General features: G+C 34.7%; 1 protein-coding gene across 1 annotated transcript in view; it reads left to right on the top strand.

The window, feature by feature from the left end:
• Meltrin (meltrin) overlaps window positions 1–17046 on the top strand; it is a 251594-nt gene that overhangs the window by 212043 nt on the left and 22505 nt on the right. Inside the window, exons 3-4 of the mRNA XM_067760626.1 lie at window positions 13841–13971; window positions 15767–15955. Of these exons, the coding sequence (XP_067616727.1) occupies window positions 13841–13971; window positions 15767–15955 (320 nt within the window). The remainder of the gene's footprint in view (window positions 1–13840; window positions 13972–15766; window positions 15956–17046) is intronic.

Genomic DNA, 17046 nt, shown 5'->3' with positions numbered 1-17046 from the left:
TAGGGGTACACGGGTCCACGTTTTGGCCTATATCTCGAGACCCTAGTCACCCAGGGGTATGAAAATTACCCTCTACTAAAGCACCTATCAACAGCTTTAATTTTTTTTTTTTTTTTTTTTTTTTTTTTTTTTTTTTTTAATGGACGTTGTGGCAGCGCGCTGCCCTCAAGTGGCCCAATGAAACCAGGCTAATCCTGTTCACGCGATCGATTTATATATATATATAATAACTTTTTTTTTTTTTTTTTTATTTTGCCGAGTCTTTGATGGGCAGCGGTTTGTCAAGCGTCACGATCTGAGACTGCTCAGCTACAGAAGAAATTTCATCAGCCAAGCGTAATACTTAAAGAGAACAGAAGCAAACGTATTATACATTAATTTAGAGAGGTGAGAACAATCTTTTTTATAGAAAAAAGGGAGTCCGAGCTATCAAATGTGTTTGAGTGAGAGTTATAATCTTGGCATAAACGCCGAAAAGGTTCATTTTGTTCGAAATTCGTTCTACATTGTTTCAGCAGAAGAGGTTTGAAGTGTCTCGATGTCCGAGAGGGAACGCAAAAGTTCACTTCATTCAGAAGGAATGGGCTCGAAATTGATCCATTTAAAAGTTTTGTCATAAATATCACACCAAGCATTTCCCTTCGACTAGCAAGAGTTGGAAGATTGATAAGCTTTAATCGATTAGTATAAGGTGGAAGATTAGTTAAAGAGTCCCATTGGAAATTTCTTAAGGCAAATAGTAAAAATTGTTTTTGTATTGATTCGAGACTGTCTGCATGGACTTGATAACGCGGATTCCAAATTATCGAGCCGTATTCTAATATTGGCATAACTAATGTTGTAAAAAGTGCTTTAGTTATGTAAGGGTCGTTAAATTCTTTTGACCACCGTTTAACAAATGCAAAAACACCTTTGCCTTTATTCACTGTAGCATTAATATGAAGATTGAAACTAAGTTTGGAATCCATCATGACTCCCAAGTCAATAAAATTATTTACAGTTTCTAGACTATAGTTGTTAATTGTATATGAAGCTGGTGGCGAAACTCTCCGAGAAAAACACATGAATTTACATTTTTTGAGATTGAGCGGCATATAATTTACATTGCACCAGGTAACCAAGTGATTTAAATCCATTTGAAGCAAGGAATGTTCCTCAACCGAGGCACATGATTTGAAAAGTTTTACATCGTCTGCGTACATCAAGATTTTTGAGTATTTAATTGTACCAGATATATCGTTTATGAACAACAAGAACAGAATCGGACCAAGATGGCTGCCCTGAGGAACACCAGAAGAAACATTGATGACCCCAGAAAGTGTATTTTTAAAGATTACTTTTTGCGTACGATAACCAAGATACGAAGAAATCCAACATATAAGACGGGGTTGAAAACCGAGTTGACTGAGCTTATGAATAAGTAATGGGTGTGATACTTTGTCGAAAGCTTTACTGAAATCGGTGTAAATTACATCAGTGTGAAGGCCTTTTCTAAATCCATTAGAAACGTGGGTGGTAAATTCTAGTAAATTGGTGATAGGTGATTTGCCCTTACAGAACCCATGCTGCGAGCTTGCAATTATGGGGGAAATAGAGAATGTTAGGTGGTATCAATATTTCTATAAACACATTCATATATCAATATTCTATAAACACATTCTAGGGATACCCGGGTCTACATTTTGGCCTATAGCTCGAGACCCTAGTCACCCAGGGGTATGAAAATTAGCCTCTACTAAAGCACTTATCAACAGGTTTGATTTGACATCCATATTCTATACACACATTCTAGGGATTTCCAGGTCCACGTTTTGGCCTATATCTCCAGACCTGAGTCACCCAGGGGTATGAAAATTACCCTCTACTAAAGCACTCATCAACAGCTTTCATTTGATATCCATATTCTATAAACGATTTCTACGGGTACCCGGGTTCACGTTTTGGCCTATATCTCGAGACCCTAGTCACCCAGTCACCCATCCTATATTTCAAGTTAGATCAATCTACACACGGGGTGCAAAACAAATTCAAAATCGGTTCAGTAGTTTAGGAGTCCATTGGCCTCAAACCTGTGACACGTGTTTTTTATATATTAAGATGAAAGAAAAGTGAACATTTCAAAATTCATGTTTACTGAATACAGCCTCAGGAAAGGAATTTAAGTTTTGGTAAACGATGGAGTAAAAAAAATGTTCTTACATTCAATGAAATTTTTGTTTGAACTCTTTTTTAACTTTATCTGGTCACAGAATGGTAATTGCCCCACAGAAAATAAACCAACCTAGTATCCAGATCACAAGAAAACTCTTAAGAAATTTGTTTAACTGTTATCTTGTAAATGTGTTTTTTCCTATTTGATTATGCATTTTCTGTATACAATTGCTTCCGAGATAGATGCTGCAACCATAACTTAAAGGCTGGAGGTATTTCATGAGCATCTCTTGGACCCTTGAAGAAATGCCCTACAAATCCTTATAAGTTTCAATTGATGCATGCAGACCGCATCTTAAACGAACTTTTGTAAAGAATGTAAATAATAGTGGGGGAAAATACATATTTTCAAATAAAACAACTTTAATTTTTGCTTACAAAGGGAAAACAAAAAAGTTGTTGAACGTTTTCTTATGAGGTGGATATCGCCCTATACAATAAACAAAATGGTACAAAAACTCTTGAAGTTTTTTGTTTTATAAGTTTTAATTGCTTAGCGTATATATTTTTGGTTGCTGATAGCCCCGAGGAGGTGTGTGCCTAGCTTTTCTTCCAATTTTCGTCGTGCTCCTTTCTCACAATTGCCGACTACGAAGGGCAGCTGCAAGGCAGATGAATTTCCATTGAGAAGCTTTTCTTGGCAGAAATACACTCGGGGTATTTACCAAACGGCTGCCGGGAAGCGACGCCGCTTAGAAGAACTTTTGTCTAATTTAGTAAAATTGTTTCAAAATTTTTTTATGCTTCTTTGCCCGGTACCGGGTATTGAACCTAGGGTTTTCGGTGTGGTAGGCGTTGCACGCTACAACCCACCGACGCGTAATGATTAAAAAATCAAAACTTTGTAATTAATTTCAAAAAACTTCGTCCTTGGGAACAGTGGATAGGAATTAAAGGTATCAATAGTTTAAAGAAAAATACTTCTTTGGGCCTAGTCTCGTGTGCTCGAGTAGATTTTCTAGTCGATTTTTTTCACATTCAAGCATGAGTCGTTTTTTAGGCTTGATTGAACACCAAAGTATCCATTAGCATAACGTCTCATTTTAAAGGTGCTAGTGTTTACATACAACGTTTAACTAAACTCTCGACTCTTATTTTCCACACATTGTTAGTTTCAAGTGGTCTTGTACAAGTCATAAGTGCGATTATAATCTACCGCCTGTACTGCTGATCTAGTTTTAATTGCTGTCATCTGATCCTTTTAGTATGAGAAAACTACTCATATTACATACATAAATTCATATGTATATTAGACCGTTTAAGAAAATATTTAAAGCTGTTCAAAAACTTTCGTTTCTTGAACCTGCATTCCTCTCTTTACAGTGATAAAATAGACTTTGTTAGTCTTATGTCAAGTATTTTCTTATTAGTATATCATGTGCTACTCTTGCCTTCGTCTTATCTCTTTTAATACGATAAGGATATTTACCGTATATGCTTCAAACTTTGCGTCATCCGTTGACAGCTCATTTCTAAATTTTGAAATACAAAAAAATGTCTGCGCCCAAAAGTATTTTCTTTCATAAGAACTACAAATCACTGCCACAAATTTGAAAACTCAAAAACTTTAGGACGCACTTGCAGAACGGCAAATTAGTTTGGCTCAGAGCTAATTAAAAAAGTTTGTCAAAAATGTATCAGTTTAACCCCTCATTTTAGGTTAACTCAGAGTTAAAAAGTTAACTTGCTGTTCGGCATGTGGGCCTAACTGACGCAATGTCAATAAACAATACAATTATTTAAATGTATGGCTACAGCTCCGCACTGGCAACTATTGCCCAGCAAATAATGAATGAGTGTAGATTGATTGTTGAACCATTTGCTTTGAGTGTGTGCTATGCCCAAGCCAAACCAATTCCAACATGTGATGATATTATTCCGAAGTTAGGTTAGGTTGAACTGGCCGATCCATGAGGACCTCACATAGACTGAATGAGTCCGTAGTGTTACCAGAAATTTGTTTTAACGACCAACTGGAAACCCCTATCAAAAACCAGGCACTATGTTATAAAATAACTCTGTCCTCTTGGCAAATACTAGAAGCTTCCTAGGACTTAAGCCACTTGCTGCTTCTAGATCTGACAGCTGTATCACTCCTTATAGCTGGAGTCTTAGCCTGGCAAGCGCAGGGCACGAGCACAGAACGTGCTCGATCGTTTCCTCCTCCACCCCGCACTTCCTACATCTGCTATCACTGACCAAGCCTAATTTAAAGGCATGTGCCTCCAGAAGGCAGTGTCCAGTCAGAATACCCGTCATGAGTCTACAGTCTCTCTTTTTATTGATAGAAGCAAGCGGCTTTGTTAGTCTAAGGTTGTAAGACCTACACATAATCTTTGACACTTTACAGCCCCGCGCTTGAACCCACGCCTTTCTCGCTTGGTCGATCATGTGCACCTCTCGCCTTCGCTTAATATTGCCCAGCCTAATTGGGACGTCTACGGAGCAAGCTTCAAGGGATGCTCCCTTTATAGCTAGCACGGTTGCAGCTCAAGCTGTTCTCTTCCAGAGTTTCTACTGCTTTGGTTACGGCTAATATTTCCGCTTGAAAAACTCTACAGAAATCCAGCAGCCTGTAGGATTTGTTTATTTCCGGATCAGCACAGTATACCGCAGACCATACTCCTTCCACTACTTTGGAACCATTTATTCCGAAGTATTTCACTGAAAAAAATTTATTTATTCTTGGAAGCCAAACGGAAATAATGTAATGTGATTGTGGCTCATATTTTAAAAGTAAATTTTTTAGAACCCATATAAAACGATTGAGTATATTTAAAACAAAAAAATTAATATAATAAATTTAAACGGTCTAATGTTCATTGGTTCATATACACCACCAAGTCGCTAGGGTGGCTTAATGTTTGTTGTCATAAAAAGTCGAAATATTTACATTACTACTCGTATTGCTCTAGCATGCAGTGCATTGGCATCTCTTTTTCAGATATTGATTTTTCTGCATTGTCCTCGGGCGCGGTTGGGGTCTGACTTGTCAGCAACGCAGTCAATGAGTTACAATGTGGCGCCTCAAATTTTTTAAATGTGTATATTATGTATGCTTGTATATACCAAGGCACCATATTATGTATGTATCCTACATTACTTTTGTATGCGACTCGTTATCGGATTCTACAATAAGTTAGGCACAAGGAAACTTTCTTTTCGATTCGTTCATGCTTCAAAACGTTGGCTGGGTATGTTTGCATTTAATATACAAATTGCTTATGACAAGTGCAACCATATGAGCCCAAGGACACATGTCCTTACAGTTGGAGGTCATATTCGGTTATTAAAAAAAATGTATGTAATTAAGAGAAAGGAATGTGGAAATATTCGTCTATATGTGTATACATGTACTACCATCTTTGTCAATGTTTAAGGATACTTTACATGATTTAATTATTTTTATAATAATAATTAAATTCTCACATTTTTGCTCTCAGATATCATCCTTTATCTCTCGCTTTAAGTATGCACTCTGACAAAGCCAACGTAAATCAAAGAATGTTGTGATAGTTTTCAGCATTAATCTACCGAAATCGATTTGTTTGTTGATGGGAGCCAAACAGAGCCAAAGTTATATTATTGCTGGCAGAATAGAGCCATAAGTGACATTGTGAGAGCATTCAAAGAGTTCGGTGATAATTTTCAGCACCAATCTATCGAAATCCTTGTATTATTATTTATTGTTGGGAACCAAACAGAGCACAACTGATGTTGTTATGGGCATTAAAAAGCCATTACAAGAGCATCCTCCAGTGCTATATTAATAACTTTTTCGAAATTTCGAACTATTCATTTAAAGTTTTTTTGAACTTTTCGAGTATACAGTGTTGTAGCGCGCTCAATTTTAGTCTCACAAAGTATAAGTTGTGTGCCTCTCTGAATTCGAAAATAAAAGCAGGAACCCAAACTGTTATTCCTTTTATAATAAAAGTCCTAAAAAAAAATTATTTTATGGAACGGCTCATCCTAATAAAACAATTTTTTTCATACAGAATCATTCCTGTTTCCACAGAAAGCGTTGTATCAAATTTTAAGGCATTATCTCAATTAGATCAAACTTTATGGCGAAAAAACAGTTTACTGTGGAAAACTCTAAGTTTAGTACTATGAGAGTTGGTTTTAGTTTTTCAAATGACCATATAGGTTTCAAATCTAGACAATTATAAGAATTTACTGGTAATAAATTCGTTTCATTTGGATGAACTTTCCATAGTTATAGGGGCGGATTTTAATGTGTCCTTAAAAAACAATAGCCGGGTTTTAACTTTTATTTTCGGATTTATAAAATAAAAGTCTGGACTTTACTTTTATTTTTGAATTTTTTTTTTTTTTAATTCCAAAAAATAAAAAGGGTACATGATCGTCATGAAAATGCTATGGGTATCCGCGGGACCCCACAAACTTTCACCTAGAACAATTTTTTGACCCGACCTTTTACGACTCAAAAAACAAAATAACTGTTAAAATGGGTCCCTAAAAAAAAGAAATTATCAGAAAGCAAGAAAGATCAAGAAAATTCAGAAGACTTAAAATATAAAGTTCGAAATTCCCGATTTTTTTGGAAACGTTTTTGAGAGTATTTCACACAGTTTTAGTTACAAAATTCATGGATGTTTCTTCTTAGTTATCGAAAATAGAAAGAACTTGATAAAGGAAATTTGCTAAAAAATGCCAAAAAATCATAGTAATGGATGTTCATATATTTTTATAGAGTACTAATTCAGTTCTAGCGTAATTGGGAGCCATGGTGAAAAAACATGTTCTTTCTGTTATTAGCTTCCTCACATTCGATAAGAATTCTGTGTAAAACATTAGCTTATCGTGAACCTCTCATGAATAAGTTATTGCTATTAAGTTGTATGCAAAACAAAAATTAATTAGGAAAACATGTTTTTGTTTTACATTATATCTAATTTATGGAAGTTTTTTTTTTCAAATGAGGTTCATGATAAAGGCTGACTCGCGAAAAATATACACTGCGCCGTTGTGTGGGTCAATACTTTTCTGAGCATTTTTCCATTTTCAGTGCTATTTAAGTCTTTGTCTATACAGTCATCTCACATTTCACCTCCCACAACTAGCTTCATACATACTCACTAAGAGCAAGATAGAAATCTAAAGCACTCATTATTCATCATTAACACTCAAATGATTTAAGTGTTCGCCAATTAAGAATGGAAAAACACGTGTTCGATAGTGGAATTATTATAAAAACTACATAAAAAGAACAACAAAGGCAACTTTTGTAGTGTGACATAGCTGTCTTGTATGAATATCTCATCCTCACATCTGAGTTCATGTTTGAAAGCTTACGCACATACATGAGAGTACATAGATTTTCATTCACCACGGGTTAAGTCACCGTTGACACCGCACACACAATGATGACACATTTGCTTAAGCGATTTGTTGTACGTGGATAAACATAACGTACACATATAGATATCTATCACAAAGTTTTGTATATTTACGGCAGCAGTCACGCACCTTGTTGTATTGTCACCTAATGCCATGTAATTAGAGACCAACCACTTTTTCACATGTTCAACTAAGTTGGTGCAGCAGCCGTTTTAGCCCGTTCAAAATGAACCACACACACACATCAAATGGCCCTCTTGCATTTCCCACTGTGACATCATAAATCTGTACACTTCTAATGTCTGTCAATGTCAATGTTTTGTGCCACACATTTGTTTGTGTATTTCCATAATGCATTCGACTGCATTTAAATGCGTCCACAGTAGTAAACTACTAAGTATGTCAAAAGAAGTACTAGTTTACAACTACCCCGAACAAAGACACTTGATTACTTACAGCTGTGAACAGAAAAATAAAAGTGCCAATTTTTATCAAATAACGTCAATTAAATTCTTCTTTTAAGCAAATTTGAAGGTCAATCAATTTTAGTCAAAGAAGTTATAAGTTATAGAGCTCTCAAAATTCGCATACAATTTTGACAATATTTTCCAAAAAGTGTTTTAGATTTTCCTCCATACAAATTGTGAAAAAAAAAAATAAATATGAAAGATTTGAAGCACCCTCCTGTTTACGGAAACGGCCTCCTTATAGAGTTTTGTGGTGACTTTGGCAGCCTCATATACGAGTAGAGTTTCACAGGAAGTTGCTTAGCTGGTCCAGTTAGTTGTTTACTTTTTCTGGCCTTGAAAATATCAACAGTGAATTGTACTGCAAGTTGAAAAACAGTATCTAGATATGTCAATGGTCTTCCGCTCGCTATCCCCAGTGAAACCTTTCCAATTATAAGGAAAATTGAATACATCTACTTACTTAGTTGGCGCTTGACCGCTTAAACGGTTATGGCCGTCCAACAAGGCGCGCAAGTCGCTTCTTTTCTCTGCCAACCGGCGCCAATTGGTCACACCAAGGGAGTTTAAATCGTTTTCCCCTGTCCTTCGAGCAGAGTGGGGGCCGTCCTCTACCTCTGCTTCCATAGGCGGGTTCCGATAGAAACACTTTTTTTGCCGGAGCGTCATCTTTCATTCGCATAACATGGCCTAGCCAGAACACATCCACACATCTAGCAAAGAGACTAATTCGCATCTTCATCAAGTTTATAATAAGAGTCAGCAAGCCCCGTGATATCAACATAATCTGTGATTGTGTCTTCCAAGTCGCAGCGATTTTCAGCCGTGACTGTAACGGAGAGAGAAGAAAAATCGCATCCAGATTCGGAGTCTTTGTTCCATAGCACAATTCTGCCATCTTAAAAATGTCATAATTTGTAAAAAGTACAATCGGAGAAAATTGTATTTTTATTTGCAATGTTCAAGATTTTTCTAGTAAACATTAAATTTATAACCTGGTTTTATCTTTCAATCTAAATTTTAAATACGTATTTACTTAGTTAATGAGTAAATTGTAATAGCAGAAATCTATTGACATAGAAATAGTTGTGCTTTCATTGCTTATGCGAAGGTACATAACCCAATTCATACGTCACAATCACGCTTGCCAACCACTTATCCAGCAAATTGTTGATGCAGTCACAGTCATTCAGTCACGGCAATTTCTTCCAGGCTGTATCTGCTGTTTTCTGTAATATCGAGTTCTATTTAACTTTTTGACTTGCTGGTTTTCTCTCTAAGAACCCCATACTCATTTTTCTTTATAATTTATAGTGTGTATATTTTTTGTATCCTTATTATAATGCCGTTGTACATATGAAGTAGTTTAGAACTAGTTCGATTTACTGCTAGGCTTGTATGCTCACCCGTCCATTTATATTAAAATTTATGACTTACAGCTACATATATATTTCCTATTTATACTTCTTCAAATGGATTATGTGGTTGTCTTTTGTTTCGCCGAGATGATGCGAAAAATCTATTTTCTTGTAACTTGTGTGTACTTGCATTTAAAATTTCAAATGTCATCGGGTCCTTAAGTTTTTATTAATCTGCCTTTGAATCGGTAAGGTTTGGTCTTTACTCAGATCCAATGTAGGCCTTGCGTTTTATTTACAATCAGCAAATCCGTCAAACTGAATACATACATGGAGGTGGAGCATTTTGGTTGAAAATGGCTTTCTCACTAATGTTCCCAAAAATTTAAAATTTTATCTCGTTTTCCGACTAACGTATTTAGTATTCGGCCACACATTTAAGAATTTAGTTAGATTTATTTCTATTAAAATCTTATCCTAAGGAATATACTTGAAAAAAGAGCTGGGGAACTTCGATTAGAATAAAAAATCATTACGATTAGAAAAATAAAATTATCTAATTAGTTTTTTTTTGATTCTTTAATATTTTAGATTACTTATTGATTAGATTATAACAAGTCAAAAAGCTAATGGCGATTAGCGACGATTAGCATATCTAATCAAAACTAATCAAAAAAGAATTCAATTGGATTTCTTGATTAGTTTTGATTAGATTTGATTAGATCCACTATTTTGAAATATTTTAGTTGTTTTTTTTTTCATTTAATTCATAAAGTAACAAACTTGAAAGAACTTTTATTCAAAATTTCACTGTAAACATAAATCTTATTAAACAAGTAAGGACGGGATTGTCTTCGGCTCATATCCCTGGTCATTTCGGTATACTTATTGGTGGGTCTATCTCCACTTTTTCTCATACTAGTTGTAGTATAAAAATTAAAGGCACGTTCTGAAAAAAAAACATAAGATTCTCGACGCTTTAAATGTATGCTGATTTATACTTCTAATCTAATCAATAAGTAATCGATTTGTATAGCCAACTAATCCTAATTAATCAATTATACTGCAAAATAAAAGTTTCTAAACCGATTACTAATCACTAGGATTACTAATCATTATTCCCCAGCTATGCTTGAAAAGCTATTGCGGGAACTTGTCCAAACCCAAAAAATGAATTTCAACCGAGTACATATATTGACATCTTATAACAAGTATATTTCAAAAAACAAACTGTTAGCGCCGTGTTATGTGAATGATTTAAAAGTTTTCCGGGTACTCGACATTCCGGGAAGGCGGGAGAAAGTTGTGACCCTTTTCACTGAAGAGCAGATTCCATTAAGAAGCCTCTCTAGAAAGTATTCTTGCAGATGAATAAGTTGTATTTTTTAATTAAACTGACTAGCATAGAAAAGGAAAATAAATTCATCTTAAGTACTACAACTGGATGTCGTATAAAATTAGTGCTGCAGTGAGGGAATGCTGATTTACAGGACATCAAGATTGAAATCATACATCATTCCTAGTATACAGTATGGGTAGTTACGGTAGCTATACATAAATAAAACCAAAAAAAGGTTTTCTATCATGCTGAGAACAAAATGTTTCAAAAGGATGGCAAAATCGTCATTTCGGGAAAGTTCCCAAATGATGACCTTTAGTAAGCGACGGTTTGACGGCTTTAGCTACTTCTGAGCTTGTTTACTACATATATTGGCTGCCCCTCACCCAATACTTTCATGAGGAACTTGGGGTCGCCAGAGCCTCGGCTGCTAAAGAAACAGGATTCGTTACGGGTAGGGGAGGTTGAAAATTGGGTAGTAGAAGCTATACATTGCGCTACACAACCTCTTGAATCGCTTATCTGCCGCGGATATATTCTAAGCCCCCTAACTCGCTGGAGGAAAAATCTCAAACGTCATTTGGAAACGCAATCATCAAACTGGGATATAAAACGATACTGCCTGATTTGGTGAGGAGCAGTGGTAGGCAGGTCTGCTTGCTGGGTCCCACCGCACGCGTAAATAAAAATATATACATAAATGCCCATGATGTACATTTTTAAATGGTTTTATTTAGCTTGACTTGACAGGCTGGCTGGCTGGCTGGAACGAATTTTGTAATTGAAATTTAAGTAACTTCCCGATAAGCTACAAGCTTGAAACTTGGGATATAGTTAAGAACCCGATGACAATGCAATAATAATAAAAAACTCCGATAGGTGGCGCATGGATCGAAATATTTAAAAAAATCGTATTTTTGGTCCGATTTGGTCCATATTTGGAACACATAATACATACATGAATAGAAAGCGACATATGATACCTGATTTGGCTCATATTTGGAACAAATATGACATACAGTCCGGTAGAAGTGACATCAAAATATTTTGGAGTCGGATGAGGTACAAGCATACGTGGCGCAGAGTCGAGTAAAGTCTTTGAAAGGATTATGTATTGAAGACTTAGGTTGTAATAAATTGTCAGGAAATACTCCTTGTTGTAATGAGTCACTAAATGAACTAAATAGAATGAGAAATAATAGGCAATTAAATAAAGACTAAAAACTTGAAAATAAAGTAATTAAAAAAAAATTTATAGTTAAACGGTTTTATTGAAAACAATACTTACATAGAGTAATAATAATATTAAAAGATAGATAATAATTAGATAGGTCCTAGGTACTAGTCATCACACTCCTCATCAATATAGGGCATTGCTCAGACAATTAAATAAAAGCGTTGGACGCGTCAAATTTCTATTGATAGTCATATATAAGACCAACTGAATCTCAATAATGTTATGCTACGCCTCACATTATTAGAAATTTGACGCGCCCAACGCTTTTATTTAATTATCTGATCAACGCCCTAGATTGATGAGGAGTGTGATGACTAGTACCTAGGACCTACCTAATTATTATCTAGCTTTTAATATTATTATTACTTCATGTAAGTATTGTCAATAAAACCGTTTAACTTAAACATTTTTTATACCTTTCATGAAAATGAAATGGTATATTAATTTCGTCTTACTCAATTTAACAGATTGAAGCTTCAAAATTCTCGATATAATTTTGTATATTGCACATATTGTTGCCTGAAAAAATTGATGAGATCGGTCGTATATATAGTATATATCCCCCACAACCGATTGTTCAGATAAGAAACTTTTCGTAATTACTGCCGTATTTTAAGAGCTAGAGGCTTCAAATTTCAACGAATGCTTACGTGTATAGCACATATTGTTGTCTGAAAAAATTATAAAGATCGGTGGTATATATAGTATATATATATATATTTTCGCAATTTTAGCCCCATTTTAACAGCTAGAAGCTTCAAATTTCACCAAATGCTTACGTGTATAGCATATATTGATGTCTGAAAAAATCATAGAGACCGGTGGTATATATAGTATATATCTCATACAACCGATTGTTCAGATAAGAAACTTTGCACAATTTCTTCCTCATTTTAACAGCTAGAAGCTTCAAATTTCGCCAAATGCTTACGTATATAGCATATAATGTTGTCTGAAAAAATCATAGAGATCGGTGGTATATATATTATATACCCCATATAAACTGTAATTTTTGCCCCTTTTTTACGGCTAGAAGCTTCAAATTTCACCAAATGCTTACGTGTATAGCATATATTGATGTCTGAAAAAATCATAGAGACCGGTGGTATATATAGTATATATCTCATACAACCGATTGTTCAGATAAGAAACTTTGCACAATTTCTTCCCCATTTTAACAGCTAGAAGCTTCAAATTTCGCCAAATGCTTACGTATATAGCATATACTGTTGTCTGAAAAAATCATAGAGATCGGTGGTATATATATTATATACCCCATATAAACTGTAATTTTTGCCCCTTTTTTACGGCTAGAAGCTTCAAAATTCATCAAATTTCATCAAATAGTTGCGTTTACGTCATATATTGTTGAAATACGTGATTCGTAGTCATAGTTTTTACACGCAGACCACAAAAAACCTGAAACTTTGCATCCTCACAAAAATTACTTACCAATTTTTTATTTTATATTTATTTTAAAAATTTAGGTATGTAGATCTGTTCACTATATATTTCTTATCTTATACATCCGATTATTCGGAGATTACGAACGGGATAAGATTATTGTTCAGCCCCATTCATGAAAGGTATGAAGTCTTCGGCACAGCCGAATACAGTCCCGTTCTTACTTGTTTTAAATTATTTTATTATATTAATAAGGCTAATAGAAAACGATAGAAAAGAAGAATGTAACATAAATTTGAATTTAAATCCTTTTCAAACCAAACCGTGTCTATATTCCATATTACAGTTCCAGTATTTTGAATTTATCCAAATATTACTTCTCTTCCATTCCATCACATATATTCCATTACTTAATCAACTTAACTAATTTTTCTTTGTTTTTTATTTTTTATCTTTTCAGCACATTCAACTTATCCACAGACTGGTAATTTTTTTCCTGCCCTTAATGAGTTTTCAAGCCATATCGTGATACGACCTGAAATACTACATGGGCGACATAAACAAGCGCTACAAAGTACATTGGACGCAAAGGTAAGCTGATAACTAAGAAAATAGAGAGAAATGAAATAAACGTGTTAGTCTAAGATCCGGCTAAGTATTTTAAAGGAATAAAAAATAAAAAATAAAAATAAATGTAAGGCGCGATAGCCTCCAAAGAGATCTAAGGCCGAGCTCTCTTCCAATTTGCGTCGTGCTCCTCTTGATTTTCCCTACAAATTAGCCGGACGGGACCTACATGTTTTATGCCGACTCCGAACGGCATCTGCGAGGCAGATGACTTTTCACTGAGAGCTTTTCGTGGCAGAAATACACTCGGAGCGCTTGCCAAACACTGCCGAGGGGCGAACCCGCTTAGAAAAATTTGCTTCTAATTGAAAAACCTTATTTCTAAAATTTTCATGTTGCTTTGGCCGGGGTGCGAACCCAGGGCATACGGTGTGGTAGGCGGAGCACGCTACCATCACACCACAGTGGAATAAAGGAATAGGTTCCTTTATTTCGTACGAACATTGCCGTGTTTTTGACTTAGATGGGTTGTAGTAAATTGCCAATATTTTACCTATCTAAGCACCTTTTCGATTCACGAAGTTTTATAAATGGAAACTCCTAAGAAATGCGTGGGAGAATAAATAAGTTAAAGATTAATACAAAACTTTTCCTTACCGTATATGGAAGTTACGTAATGACCTTTCAGCTCATGGCAACAATCAACTGTAAAAACTGTAAAGGGTTATGACAAATCTCCTATAAAGCTAATAATTAAAAAGGGATGCCAATTAGCTTTTCTGCATAAGCGATTTCTAATCTGATGGTAGATTTTCCCACCTGATGGCAGATTGTCACGAGTGCATGTCCGTGGCTAACGCACATTTCATACTCTACTACATTTGGTTACGCAAATAGACAACCTTGCCATTAAATTGGCAGCACTCGTGCGCTACAAGCCGAATATTAAAAATACGCCCATAATTTGCATGTTAAAATTAAATTTGTCTGCGGAATTATGATCTACCGACGGAAAAATGTTAACGTTGTAATTGGTGGCCATTTAATAGTTAACTAAGAGGATTGCGTTATAGCTGCCTTCATTCTATGTTTGAATGTTTATCGAGTTAAATGTTATTAGGGGATGTAGAGAAATACGCGTTGAGTTCACTCGGGAATTTCGTAATGAAAGATAGGAAAAGCTATCTTAATTCGAATCACCAATTTAATATAATTTACAAAAATGCTTACAAGCAAATATTTATACAAAAGCAGACAAAAAATGGCATTGGCAATTTTTTTTTTTTAATTTCAAACCAGTCTAAACTTTTTCGAAAAAAATCCAAAACTGGAAAAGTTTTACAAGAACCTTTTAATTAGGGTTCTCTGAATTTTATTTGAGTACGTAGTTTTGTAGCCCAATCAATGTTAGTCTAACAAAGTACAAGTTATAAGTCTATCAAAAGACGCATTTATTTTTGACAGTTTTTTCCCGAAGGGAGAGAGTATGGAGAAAAATCTAAAATCCCCTACGAAAAATGAATTGTCAAAAATCGGTGTGAGTTTTCTGAGGCCTATAACTTGTATTTTATTGGACTAGAATTGATTTGGCTACAACACAGCATACTCAAGAAAATTCGGAGAACTCCAAATTAAAAAATTCGAGATTTACATATTTTCAGTCGCAAAATTCAAAGAAGTTTTTATTAAATAATCAAGTATAAGGAAAAATTTAAATTATTTGACGAAATTTGTTAAAAATATCAACTACTATTTCTCGGTTCGGTACTGTATACATACAGAGTATGTACGTATATTTTCATTATTTTTCAAATTCTAGGATGGCCAACACGTTCCACACATAACATTCACATATCAGCACGAAGGTCAACGTGTCCTTATTGACCTGCACCGTAACGATGAGTTGTTGCCAGCTGAGCATTTTCTACGCTATCAAAATTCGAATTCGCCAGAGGGGCGTGTTATAAAAAATTTCACAAAGACTGAAATGGAATTGTGCCATTACCAGGTGAGTCGAAACCACATGTGATTTTTGTGATAAAACTATGTATGCACCAATGAAGAATTGCAAGATCTTGGAAACTAAGGAAGGGACTAACAAAAGTTTGTTTAATTTTTTACTCTCAAATCTTTCCTAAAAAGAAGTACAAAACACTTTCCAATTTATCTACTACTTTTCAGAAATTTAATAAGTTGTAGCCATAAATCAATTGCTAGGTAGAATATTTCCTCTTTTGGCCCTTGTTTCGAAAACGCTTTATCCCAGGAAACATTTGAAAAACGCCATTTCACAATTTTTTGAGGAACGCTCCACTTCGCAACTTTATTCAAAAATCACCTTTCTGAGCCTAACACGAGATGGCGGTTTTATGAAAGAATTCTGAATTTAAGGCCTCATTCAGCTGAACTCTATAATGGGACGCTTTTGAAGCAAATTTCAGTGTTTGCAAAATATTGTTAAATAGAACCTCTTTGAACTGGCAGCTGAACTAGGGTAACATTCCACTGAGCAGTCGGAATTCCAATTCAAGAAATTAGATTTGAAGTTCAAATTATTCTTCTAAATCCAGATGGGTGTGATTGAAGTTCAAAAACTCCGTTTAAAATCAGAAATGTATAATTTTTGTTCAACAAATTTTAATTTAAGAACACAATTTTTATTTCAATCTCGATAGATTACAATTCAAGTTCAAAATCCAGTTTTATTTTGGAAAGTTATGATTATTATTCAAAAAACTGTGATTCGCGCTAAGAATTTACCTTTAAATTCTGAAAACTGCATTTCAAGAAAATTTTAATTTAAGTTCAGAAAATTGCAATTCAAATTCAGAAAATTTTAGATTCAAGTTCAAAAAATTACGATTCAGATTTGCACAGTTACAAGTCAAGTTCAGAAAATTGCAACTCAATTTCAGAAAACTACAACCGAGGCTCTGTTTCAGAAAATTACAATTCAAGGTCAGATATAACGATTCAAGTTCAGAAAATTATGACTCAAGTTTAAAAAATTGTAACTCAAATTCAGAAAATTATATTTCATTCAAATTACAATTCATGCTCAGAACTTCAATTTGAATTCAGAAATTTACAATTTAAGTT

This window comes from Eurosta solidaginis, chromosome 1, assembly GCF_040869045.1.
Source record: "Eurosta solidaginis isolate ZX-2024a chromosome 1, ASM4086904v1, whole genome shotgun sequence".
NCBI classification, from domain to species: Eukaryota; Metazoa; Arthropoda; class Insecta; order Diptera; family Tephritidae; genus Eurosta; species Eurosta solidaginis.
This window is presented reverse-complemented; position numbering and strand designations above follow the sequence as displayed.